Raw genomic sequence first — 12,799 nt, forward strand, 5'->3', positions numbered from 1 at the left:
TGGAAAGTCCCTCTCTGGCTTCCCTGTAGGCCCTCTTCAGATACTAGAAGGCTGCTTTGACGTCTTCACATCACCTTTTTTTCTCCAATATTAATGTATAATGAAACAATTTTTTTTATTATTTCTGGCTTGTTAAATTTGTCTGGGCTGCAAATTAATTGCTTAGTGATTGTTCAGGTCCAGTTTCTTTGCAAGTAGCATTGAACTAATGGAACTGTGTTTTTTCAAGGCATATTACTTATATTTGTTGACATCAAGCTTCATTTGAAAAGTGCCCATCTGCCTCTGAAGTGCCTCAAAGCTGTCTTGCTCTAAGATGCAGGAAGCCGTCAAGACTCGTGCAAATGTAACCAAAAACTTTTAAAGTTGGAGTTCAGTTTAAGAGCAGCGTCCAAGTAACAGTTCAGGTTTAGATGTTTCCTGTGCCCGGTTCTCATTTCGCTGTGTGACGGCCGCCCTAGCCCGGCACCAGCAGCTGCTGGAGTTGGCCCTGAGGTCTCCGGGGCACCTCGGCATCCGCTGACCCGGCCCAGTGGATCGGCCATCGCCATGCCGCTTGTCCCTTTCTTCATCTGTACCCGCAGCTTTCCATATCTGCTTGGTTTTGCCGGGTTTAAGTTTTTTTTTTCTCCTCTTCTGAAACGTGAAGGGCCGCGTTGGGAGCCTTCGGGAGTATGAGCTGCCGCTGTGAAGCGCTGGAAGGGACAGACCAGCGCCGTCATGACTCCCTCCCGCCGTGCTCCCCGCGAGGCAGCAGCGGGGACACCCCCCAGCTTTCAGCCCTCGTAGCACCTCGGCTGCCTCCCAGTCCCTTTCCCCGCTCCCCTCAGGGGCTTTTCCTCCCTCAGGACGGAGCCCCGCCATCCACCCGCAGGTTACGCGCCTTCCCGCCGCTCCTGCGCATGCACCAGACCCGCCGGGGCCGAGCAGGAGGTGGAGAAGCGCCTTTGCAAAGGAGAGCGGGGTGCGCGCGCATGCGCCATGGGGGGGGCAGGCGGCGGGCGCTGCGCGTGCGCGCTGTGCAGGGTAGGGCGAGGGTCTGGCGGCGGGAGCGCGGAGCGGCCGTAAGAGCCCCGGCGGGGCCGCGCCTGAGTCCGGGACAGCCAGGGGATCCCCCTCCGGGGCACGGGGACCGCCGGGATGAGGCTGGTGAGGAAGGACCTGGAGAAGGACAACGCGGGGCAGGTGACGCTGATCCCCGAGGAGCCCGAGGACATGTGGCACACGTACAACCTGCTGCAGGTCGGGGACAGCCTGCGCGCCTCCACCATCCGCAAGGTGCAAACCGAGTCGGCTACGGGCAGCGTGGGCAGCAACCGCGTCCGCACCACGCTCACCCTCTGCGTGGAGGCCATTGATTTCGACTCGCAGGCCTGCCAGCTGCGCGTCAAGGGCACCAACATCCAGGAGAATGAGTACGTCAAGATGGGCGCCTACCACACCATCGAACTGGAGCCCAACCGGCAGTTCACGCTGGCCAAGAAGCAGTGGGACAGCGTGGTGCTGGAGCGCATCGAGCAGGCCTGCGACCCGGCCTGGAGCGCCGACGTGGCCGCCGTGGTCATGCAGGAGGGGCTGGCCCACGTCTGCCTGGTCACCCCCAGCATGACGCTTACCCGCGCCAAGGTGGAGGTGAACATCCCCCGGAAGAGGAAAGGGAACTGCAGCCAGCACGACCGCGCTCTGGAGAGGTTCTACGAGCAGGTGGTGCAGGCCATCCAGCGGCACATCAACTTCGACGTGGTGAAGTGCGTCCTGGTCGCAAGCCCGGGCTTCGTGCGGGAACAGTTCTGTGACTACATGTTCCAGCAGGCGGTCAAGACTGACAATAAACTTCTGCTGGAGAATAGGTCCAAGTTCCTACAGGTGAGGTGCTAAACAGTTTCCAGAGTGGGTGAAAACGGGCTTGAGAGTTGTCTGGCTGTGATAGTAAAAGGTAGTCACATGGGAAATAAGGCTCTTGCTAGACAAAATAAATTTCTGACTGAGCATCATAAGGAAATTATTCTCAAGCCTCTCAAATTGTAAGGTAGTTATGCGTGATACAGGGATGGTTCCCCCCCTAGGATACCTTAATGTGGAGTAGAGAAAGTATTAAATATATCGAATTCCCTATAAAGGCATATTTATATGAATATAAATAATGTAAAGTGTGAAGTACAAATTGGAAAATACTTTAACTGTGCTGTTACTCTGTCGTGCTGTACAGTGTACACGTTTAATAACAGCTTTGTAGAGATGTTTTTTAAAAAGTACCTGGAGGTGGTATAGGTTAGTTAACTTTGTTGTTAGTCTTGTATTGAAGGTTATGCAGATCATGGCATTTTTTCCCGTTTCTTCATCATCTCATTGATGGATTGGGTGGGGGTTTTAGCCTTTAATGGAGTGGGCAAATTCAGAGCTTAAAATGAGTTTTCATAAGAGTACTTGTATAATTTTTAAGTTGGAGTAGGTCTGTAATCTATGCTTGCAGAGGGCTGGGGGCAGGGTGAGTGAAGTGTGTCCCAATACTTAATGGTCCCAGCGTTAGAAGACCAGTGCCCCAAAAAGCCTCCTTTTGCATTTGTAGTATGGAAGTAATAGTATGTGTGAGAAGTTTCAATGTACTTCACAATTTTGCAAGCATAATAGCTGTGCAGCTGTGCAAGACTCAATGCCTTTGCACTATATCCCTGCAGTCTTAAGAGGCCTTTTCTGGAATGCTTTAAAACGGAGAGGCTTAGATCTTAGTTTCTTAGTTTCAAGTAGCCCTCCCTTGGGGTGAGCATATTTAATGCAGTCTTTGAATAAATGAAACAGTTTTCTTTTGCGCTTCTTGAAGTGCAGTTTAAGGGATTTGGTGTAGGTTCTGGGTTGCAGGAGAGATCCCTTAAGAAAAGAATCTTGTATGTTTCAAGAAGGAGGTAACTTCCTCAAATAACTGTCAAGGTTATTGTTGTGTATAGTGGAAGATATTTGTGATTGGCTAATCAAAAAAATGGTCCTTTTTCTTTGAAAACACCAAACCTCTGACTTTGTTTTCGCTCTAGGTCCACTCTTCCTCAGGACATAAATACGCTTTGAAGGAAGCACTCTGCGACCCAGCCGTAACCAGCCGCCTTTCTGACACTAAGGCGGCTGGTGAGGTCAAAGCCCTAGATGACTTCTATAAAATGCTGCAGCACGAGCCTGACCGGGCTTTTTATGGCCTGAAACATGTGGAAAAGGCCAATGAAGCCATGGCCATTGATACCCTGCTGATCAGTGATGAGCTTTTTCGGCACCAGGATGTGGCTACCCGTGCCCGATATGTTAAGTTGGTAGACAGTGTGCGGGAGAACATGGGCACAGTGCGCATTTTCTCCAGCCTTCATGTGTCTGGAGAGCAGCTTGGCCAGCTGACAGGGGTGGCAGCCATCCTGCGCTTTCCTGTGGCTGAGCTCTCTGACCAGGAGGATGAGTCTAGCTCTGAAGAGGATTGATGACGGTGACTTCATTCCACAGTTTCTTTTCCATGTCATGCTGAAATGACATTGAAGGCGCTCCCTTCCTAAATACTGTGTGCAGATGTTCCATGACATGTAATTATAAGTTTTCAGTAGTATACACATAAAGTATGTAGCTCTGCTGAGCACACTACTTGATATCTGTTCTATAATGTATGTTGAAGCAGACTGGTTTTTGCAAGTTACATCGCAAACCTCCAGCAGTATAAGAAACTAATTTGGCTCCCCAAAGCTGCTTAGTCTGTACATTAAGGCAGACTGGTAGCTTAGTGGAGTGTTTATGAAAAAATAATAAACTAAGAGGGAGAAATTCGTGTGAGACTATTTCTGTTCAAGTGCTTGAAAAGACTATTGAAAAACAAGTGTAAACTTCTTCAGGCAAGACCTATCAAAACTGTGCTTGATCTTCTTAGGAAGTTGCCATTCTTCCTAGAATGTGTCAAGGGAATGAGGTCAGCATCATTTCTTAGGGCTTTTTGTGGTGTTATGAGTCTAACCACTTAAATGTTTCTGTGAAACACTTGAAGCAGTCTTTCAGAAATCAGATCCTTTAAGTTTTTCCCTAACATGATAGTAGATGCAAGAGAAATGGTGACTCTCAGTCACACACTTAAGTTACCTTTTTGAACTCTGTTACCTTGTGAGATTGTCCTAAAGGCTAATAAGGTATCATTGACTGTATTTTGCTAAATTGGCATTTTTTAGCAACTAGTTCTGAGAAAGTGTATGAAAAGGCTTACAAAAGCTGGACCTTAGTTTCCATGAGGAATCTTTTGACAACAAATACTTTAGTTAATGTCATAATCTGGTATTTTTCTGTTTAAGTACCTCTTTAAAAACACACATAAGCTGTGATACAGAAATTAAGGTTATGAAATTATAAATCAGATTTCATCCTAAAATAATGGCAACTGTAAAAGTCAAAATTACTTCTTCAGTTATTAGATCTGCTCAAAGTATTGAGAGCCACAAAGAGTTGTGTTTCTTCACTAGGCAATAAATCTTAGGCTGAGGAAGCAGAAATTGTTTTCAGATTCAGACATAACCTGTGAGGGAATTGTTTCAAACCAGTGTTTGATGGTGTGGTTTCTGTGTGTAAATAAGGATTCCTTTATTAAATGTGGTGGAAGGTGGAGAACAGGAGCTGTGGAAGACTTCTGAAATATGGAAAGTGACATAACAGTGGAAGTTTAAAAAAATAAAACCACTGAAACTCTTTGTCTGGGTATAATAGTTTTAGGAAATCATTTTTAAGCATAGTCCCATTTGTTGATGGGTGCCAGTCCTCTGCAGTTAATACTATTTATTGTTAGCCGAAAACTCAGCCTAAACTTCTTAATAGAGAAGTGCTTTTGAGTTAAAAGCCATCTTCCCTTTTCCCACCATCCACACAATCTTAAGGAATTCATGAACAGAACTTATATTAGAGCTGTAGCCCTGTGATTCTTATTTCTCTGAAGACAAGCAAGCCCATTGAAACAATTGTTTACATTGTTTACCTTTACATTTACTTCCATTCAAATTTGTAGTACACCACAAATTCATAGTTTATTTCTCAGCAAACTGAGAGACAGATCAAACTGTTCTTTGGTTGTGGAATGGATTGCTGTTTTACCAGACTAAACTGGTTCCACTTATTCCATTTTAAGCCAGAAATTATGAAGAGTTTTTGCTGCACTGCAAAATTACAATGGCAGTTTTGTGTTTAGTGCCTGTAGTGTATCATCCAGGAAAAGAAGCAGCCATTTTGTTGCATATTTGTTCTAAGGTAGAACTGCAAACATCTGGTAAGAAAACGTGAAAATAGTGATTCTTTGAATTATTTACACTTAGAGTTAAAATTCTGTCCTGACTTTACATTTTGTGTATTTTTATTTTTTTAGCTATTCCTGTCATGTCACTAAGTCTCTGAAAGAAATACATGTGGACTTGTCCAAAGTATGGAAGGGTGGGATTTTTTTTTTTTTTTCTGGTAGCCATTTTTGTAGTAAAATAAATATACAGTTACTATGTATACAAATGCATCCTGTTTCAGGAAACAGCTTAAGGGCTTGGTATTGAAAGTGGGCTGTGTTTAGTAGTTGCAGATGCTTGACCTGGCCAAGTTCCAGAGTTGCTAGTATATTTCACATTTCAAGGAATTTTGATTAGTTGAAAAGTCTATATTGACAGACTTTCTTAATGCAGACCTTAGCACATGTGCTCAGATGACGCTTTCACAGAAGATGGATGCTATCTGCAGATTAAAGGAGGAAGTGCTAGAGCCGTGGGAAAATATTTTTGTGTCCATTGTTTGAAACTAAAGGTGCATGAACTGAAAACAGTATTTAATGATTTTGAAGTGTCTCAGTTTAGTTTCTGATTACATTCTGACATAATTCTGTGAATTAGTAATACGGTTTAGCTTCCAGTTTTTCACTTTTCAAAGTAAATGAATACACATTGTAGGATTTCTTAAAGCTTGTTACATTTGGTAGGAAGAAAGCTTTAAAAAGTGAAATCAGATTGATACTGAACCCTGCTGTGCTCTACAGTGATGCCAATAAATTTATTTTAGGTCATAATGCCTCTCTTGCAAACTTGTACTTTGGAGCAGGCCCCAGTTTCTTTTGTCATTTCTGGCATTTGAATCCATTTATCATTATATAATTTTTTGTGGTTGTTTACCAACTAAAGTTTGGTGCAAAATGTGAGATCACCACCAGCTACAGACCAAAATAATCCTATTAGTTAAAAAGCAAAATAAAAGATTAATCTTCCAGTAAAACTTCAAGGCATTCAACAGTATTTGATCTAGGGAATTCCTCATCTCCCTCGTCTTGTCTTCACCCTTGTGTAAGTAAAATGCTAGTAGTAAATTATCTTTGGACCACTCCCTGACCACCACTGTAACAAGAGCCTATAGCTCTTCAGCTTAATTTGTGATGGGACTAGGCTTGTTGGTTTTAAAGCCATGTGAATAAATGTCTGAGGTAATTTTCATTAGCTACTGTTCTATCATAGGTTAAGTAGCCCTGAATTTTAAAATAAACCTACCATTTGAAAATCTCGGTTTTACTTCTGGGCTGCTGACCTTGGTTTGCCTATTTCTGTGGGGGTATATTATACCTCACTTCTCATTTGACTGATTTATGTCTTGAGCCTCTCCAGTTTCTTTCTGTAAGCTGCATTATCCATCCAGAAAAGTGTACCTCTATGCATGTGATCTCTTGTAGATCACCTATTCCATTCAGTTTCTTTTGAGATTTTCATAGCTTTATTTTTAAAGAAAACAAGCCTGTTTCATACAGGAGTACTTACCTAGTTTTTCAGGAAAGAAGAAAAAACTACCACATATTCTCAGAATGTTTATGCTGGTTTTTTATGTAAAGGCACATTTCTACAGTGTGTGGTCTATTTCTTCTACAAAAGATCTGAGAAAGCAATTTTTAAAATGTGGAACAGCAATTAGAAAGTCTGCAATTAGGAATCCTTGTTTATAATATAAAATTAGAATTCCTGCAAGACACATAATAACAAAAAAATGAAGGAATGACTTCAAAAAACTACTTATCTATGTACTTTTTAGATACAGCAAAACTTCAGACTTGATTTTTTTTTCCTTGCTCTCTGATATAGCAGTTGCTTTTATCAGTTCCCCAACCCCCCCTTTTTAAAAAAAAAGATAATATTTCTTTTAGAATTAAGTTCTTAAAGGAGCTAGGTACATCTGAGGTGGTTTAGGTGGATAAAAAAAAGTTTCTTCAAGCTCTGCTAATGCGGGGAGTGATACAGATCTGGCAATCATTCCCTTCTCAGTTCTTGTTCACTATACACCTGTAACTTGTTACAAGGTGAATGATAAAAGTTTTGATTCTTTAAGAACTTAGGATTTCTTAGTTCTGGTTTGAGTTAGCAGATAGTATGCAGAGAACGGTTGACAGAGCTTTATTATATTATTTTTCAGTATCTCTGTTTCTTTTGTAAGAGCCACAACTTGCTTTTAGAGACTGTTTTAATCAGATTTTGTATGGAAAAATAGTATTTTGAAAACTCGTTGTTCTGCTAATTTAGGGTTAAGAAAATGCTTAACTAGTTTGATCTTGTGATTATTACTGTGATTCTTAAATCAGGCTCTGACGTGGGTTGAGCCTGAGCTTTTTCAGCAGTAGAAAGAGTAAACATAGGCTGTGGAGCTTCTTGTGTGACAGTTGCCCAAAGACTTGCTGAATAAGTGTAATGTTTAGTCCTGCTACATTTTTTATGCTTGACTCAAGCAGGGCATTGACTTGGATTTGAGGATAACTGCTTGCATGATAGAGAATATAAAGGAAAAAAACATCTTCAGTCTAACAACGAAACTGCATATGCTCTGTGAACTTCTGAACTTGACTGTTTTAGAAATCCAGTATAGCTTTTCTGTGAAAAAATTGTCTCCTAAGGTGCCTTAACCTAAAATAAAGCATGAGGAAAAGGTCTCTGAAATCATACTCTGTTGTCTGAAAATAATTCTTCCTTTTGTCCCACTTAAGAGTGGGGGCTGGTGTAAGAGCAGCCCTTTCTTCCAAGTCAGTGTCTTCTGGGAAATGCAACATGAAGCAGCAACTTTCAAGCCCTGCCAGCTCTTGTCAGCTTTTGCTGTATCAGTCTCTAAGTTATTGCCATCTTTTCACAGCTAATGTAATTGCTGTCATGCTGCTCTAATAATTACTTAAAAGTCAAATTAGAACTGATAATGAATCCTCTGGTGAAATAGCTGTTCCATTAGAGAATGTTAATTAGTTGAAACCAGCCCTCCTTTTTAGGAATGTACATACCAGACTTGATGGGAAGTGTTTTCTCTGGTCCAAAATGGAATTTCTAGTCAAAGCCAAGCCTGGAATAGTAAAAAAAGAGCCTAAGGGCTCTAAGGAGTCATATGGAACAGAAGATAACACAGCTTAAGACTGTTTTCTGTTCCATAGTTAACACTAGGCTAAAGGTGCTCCCTTTTCTGTCATTGTGTCATTGGTAAGTACAACTCCCCGTTGTCTAAGCAAAAGAATTATATTTTGTCTGAAATACCTAAGTTACAACTGCCTAAGGTATGACACCTCTTGGGATGAGGGAGGCAATTTTCAGACTTTTGATCTGAACTTGACAGGAAAATAATTGAAAGCTGAGTCTCTTCCTATCTAATACACTTGTGATGTAGCCTTCAAGTTTCAGTGAAAAAACGCCCTGAGTAGAGTTCTGTGTTTCAAAAAGATTTTGTAGTAGATGGCTAACAGCAAATCTGCTTCTGGAGACAGGCATATTATTTCCCATGCAGCCTTTTTCTTTGCTCAGAAAAAATAACTTCAGCAGACTTTTTACTGAAAGGGCTTGTATCAAAGATGGTGGGGGGGGTAAGAAAAAAAACTAACTTGACTCTTAGCTTGTAGTTGCTTTGGTAACTGAAGGAATGTCTTGGGATACAGAGTTGACAACTATCTTCAGGACTCAAAGATTTGTTTACAGTAGTGGTAACAAGTGATAAATTCAGAATGTCTGACAGTTGTTCAATGCTCATGGACATTACCTTCAATGGTTTCTGATGCTCTGAAAGCTACAGCAGGTTTTGTTGAAGAAAATTGCCTTTTCTTTGACCCACAGTGTTCAACCTTCAAGTGGCTTCAAGTGTTTTAGATAGTTTAGTTTAGGTGTGAGAGAAGTTAATTAATTTGTTTATCTTGCCCGAGTGGTTGTCATAATACCATTTCCATTCCCATTTGCTAAAGAAAACTGGTATAGCCTGTATAATTTTTTCCTCTCCTGAGTGGAAGTTGTTGTTCTGAGATAGGGTGTCTAAGAGAAACTGAAGTGGACTCTGGAGAAACAGTGCTGGGTGAACATCAGCTTTCTGCCAGGACAGTGAAGTCTCCTGGGGCAGTGGCTGCCCTTGCTGCAAGGCTGTGTGTAGGAGCTACTGGGACAGCAGTGATGAGAGCCAGAAAAAGAGCAGCTGTCTCATGAGGGAACTTTTCCAAGTTCCAGAGCTGTGAGGGAAGATGAAAAGCTATGGTTTAATGGAAAACATGAGGTGCTGATTTGGGTATGTGACTCCTTCCCTAAGGAGAGATGCAGTGAATGTCTGAAATATCTGTACTCAGTTCTAACAACTCATGCTCAGTTGAGGGTAAGATGCCAGCTGATGTGATTAAGCTCTTTGTGTGTGTCTGAGGGAGAAGAGCCTTGAGCCTTGAGGCCGAGTCTTGAAATTGAGATAGAGACCTTGGTAATCCTGTCACTATGGAGTAACTAATTTCTGACAAGCCTACTACACAAGTGTCACACATGGAGTCATTGCTGTATGTGAGGCTTGTGAAGGACTGGTTTTGTTTTCCTTTCACACCTGTCTGAAAGCCACCTTCTTTTTCAAAGTAATTGCTTTGTGAAACAAATACCTCACTGTGTCATGTTGGCAATATGCATGATAACCCAAGTAAAAATTCCTAGACAGACATTAAAAAAAAACACAAGCAAACAACAGAACCGACAGAAGCTGATTGAAATAAACTTTTCAGAGGTTTTGGGAGGTGCCTAGTGATAATAAAAAGAGACAGACAGATAAAACAATATGTAACCACCAACAGTTGGTAGTTTTTAACAGTTTTTCAAGTCATTTCAACTAAAGGATTGTTTTTAAAGATAAGCAGACCAGTGAGTCAAATCACTCAAATGACAAGTTTTTAAACCTTTTCTTTAGAACGCCTCAGAAATCAGTTATTAAAACTCTTATTAATACACAGTCAAACATTGTGATCTTGGTAAACAACTGAGTTATGATTGCATAAGTTGTTTCAAGCTGTCTGCATATGTTTTATCCAAGTGTAGATGTGCATGGTTCTGTGCATTTTTCTTATTAGACAAAGTGTTTTCTAATGAGAACAAAGTTAAGTATTCAGAAAGAACAAAATTAATCTTGGCAATTAATGCTGACAACTATGAGTCTAACTTTTCCTAATTCTGAAGACAATTTCTAATTGTCTTTTTTTGGGGGGGGGGGCAGAGTGTGGAAATTGTCACTGAAAAATGCTTAAGGCTTTAGACCTTAGTATTTTGAAAATGAGGTTTTAACTTCTAGAACATTTTTTAAACTACTTTATTCTTCCCTAGTTTAAGCACTTTTATTTTGACATAAGAACTGGCACAAAATAATGTATGTTAGAGAGCAGAAAGTTCCCACTACTGGAAAAATGAGAAATTGGAACAGCCTTGCAGTCAGAAAAAATCTGAGCAAAAGGTCACTTTTATATGGAATTTTTTACCCTGAAAAATATTATGTAGTTGCCAGCAACAGATAGGAACCAATTCAGCAGTCTTGTACCCCATGCTTGGAACAGAAGCAGAGCACTTGCTGTTTTTATTCTAGTAGAGCATTGTGTTACCCTGTTTATATCTGTCCAATTCATTGCACGTTTGTTCACACCACATCTCAACAAACACACCAGATTACACCACAAAACTGAGCTGCTGTCAGACAGGGATTAGCTAATGATGCATCTGAGCTAATGATACAAAAATGCATTGATTAGGTGCCTGATAAAGGCAAGAGGGGTGTTGTGGGACATAAGGTGATGGCATGAGGTTCATTTGTGCCTTTTTAGAAGGTCCTTTTCTTCAGACTCGCAGGTCCTGTTGACTTCAGAAGACTGAGTAACTTTTAATGCCAAAACTTCAAAGTGGTATCTACACAAGAAAGTAAAATTTCATCACTAATAAACTTCCGTGGTACTTCTGTGTAGGTGATGCAGATGTTTGAAAGAAAGAGTAATGGATTCTTTATGGAAGTCCAGATACCATGAGGATACTTTCAGGACAGGCCTGATCCAGACAGATATCTTTAAAATCATAGATGTACTTCAGTGCTGTGGGTGGGAAATGTAAGTTATTAGTGCCAGTAATTCATGTAGAAAACTCTATCTTAAACTTCATCTAAAAAACAGGATGTTTTCCTACCTCTAGGATACAGCTTTAATTTTTTGGGGTGGAAACAAACCTTCCTTTTATAATCTCTTCATGGCTAGTTCCAAATTTCCCTGAATTGTTTATTGACTGATAAAACATTTGCAGTAAAAAGATCTAGGGTTAATTTCAGTGCTTTCAACTGGTTTGCCAGTTGCAGCAATGGTACAACAAAAGAGATGTTCATACTCTTACTGGTACTTGAGTGCCACAGTCTTTAAGTAGATATAGTTGATGATGCATATTATGCTGAAGTTTTCAGTATGTTATTAATCAGTATTGGTAATTCATGGTGGTATACTAGCTTTTGGAGAATTTATTAACTTTTTAATTAAAAAAGGTGTCTTGACTATAAAAATATACCACCTAAAAGAAAAATATTAAATATCCGTAAACTTTTACTGCAATTTTTAAAATTACTTTATTTCCTGCCTTCAGTGTGAAATGACAATGATCTTGATCATATTCTCCTCCAAACATGTCACGCGTGATTCTTCGGGGAATAAGTTTCTAGTGTACAGTGGAGGTGCATCTTTTATGCTTATTTCAGCTGAGTGATACCAGTGGGAAGCTGGCATTTTGGTTTAGTCTTTTTTTCTGATGAACTGAAGTGACCACTGTACACTACTTCCTGACTTACTGCTCCATGAACTTGTTTACAGGAAGTGTGGTTTTATCTGTCGCCTGTACATTATGCTCACCTCACAGGTAGACTGGAGATCAGCTACTATCAAATAAAATGTCAGGCTTGTGAAAGTCCTTGTGATTGTCTGAGACCGTAAGAGGGGTAAAGCTGCTTAAGTAAAAAAAAAAAATACATGAATTGCCTAGTGCAATGCCAGTGGTTCTTTTGTCCAAATGAACAAACTTTTTTATTGCTGATCTTCAGTTTTTCTTAGGGTGCAGCGTCTTTCATGATGTGTGTGTGGTGGTGGTTTTTGTAGCTGTTACTTAACTTTTGTGGTGAAGTTCATGGAAGATTGGATTTAATGACCACTGTGGCAATTTGCAGTCTCACATTCTTGTCTGCTTGGATTTCTCAGTTATGAGTGTAAACTTTATGTTATCACAGAACCATGTTCTTTTAATTGTCCATTACAATAAAAGATTTCTTATGACAGTTAACAATTCATAGGTAGAGACAAGTAAGGAGACAGACTGGTTGATGATTATCTTCTCTTTCAGCAGTGAGCAGTCATAAATTTCAAATCAGGAGAGCTTTGTATGTCGTAATAGAGAGTCACTACCATTATTACCCATGACACATGCTTGAAACGGGCTCAGGATTTTGCTGTGAGCAGGTCAGACCTGATCTGTGCAAACAGGCAGTGCCTGCTGCACCATGTTCT

General features: G+C 40.8%; 2 protein-coding genes across 3 annotated transcripts in view; both read left to right on the top strand.

Moving 5' to 3' along the window:
• The window catches only part of ITGA1 (integrin subunit alpha 1), a 71,795-nt gene that overhangs the window by 5,456 nt on the left and 53,540 nt on the right, over positions 1-12,799 (top strand). The gene's annotated exons all lie outside the window — the stretch shown is intronic.
• On the top strand, positions 988-7,954 carry PELO (pelota mRNA surveillance and ribosome rescue factor). The gene is made up of 2 exons (XM_032676903.1): positions 988-1,866; positions 3,030-7,954. Exons 1-2 carry the CDS (start codon positions 1,141-1,143, stop codon positions 3,459-3,461), a joined length of 1,158 nt encoding a protein of 385 aa, XP_032532794.1. The 5' UTR covers positions 988-1,140; the 3' UTR covers positions 3,462-7,954.

This window comes from Chiroxiphia lanceolata, chromosome Z (assembly GCF_009829145.1).
Source record: "Chiroxiphia lanceolata isolate bChiLan1 chromosome Z, bChiLan1.pri, whole genome shotgun sequence".
Classification (NCBI taxonomy): Eukaryota; Metazoa; Chordata; class Aves; order Passeriformes; family Pipridae; genus Chiroxiphia; species Chiroxiphia lanceolata.

What these genes read in the sequence shown, in the direction of transcription:
- PELO (XM_032676903.1), top strand. Translation starts at nt 1,141, where the DNA reads ATGAGGCTGGTGAGGAAGGACCTGGAGAAGGACAACGCGGGGCAGGTG. An exon ending in ATAGGTCCAAGTTCCTACAG is followed by an intron (nt 1,867 to 3,029) that starts GTGAGGTGCTAA and finishes TTTTCGCTCTAG; the next exon opens with GTCCACTCTTCCTCAGGACA.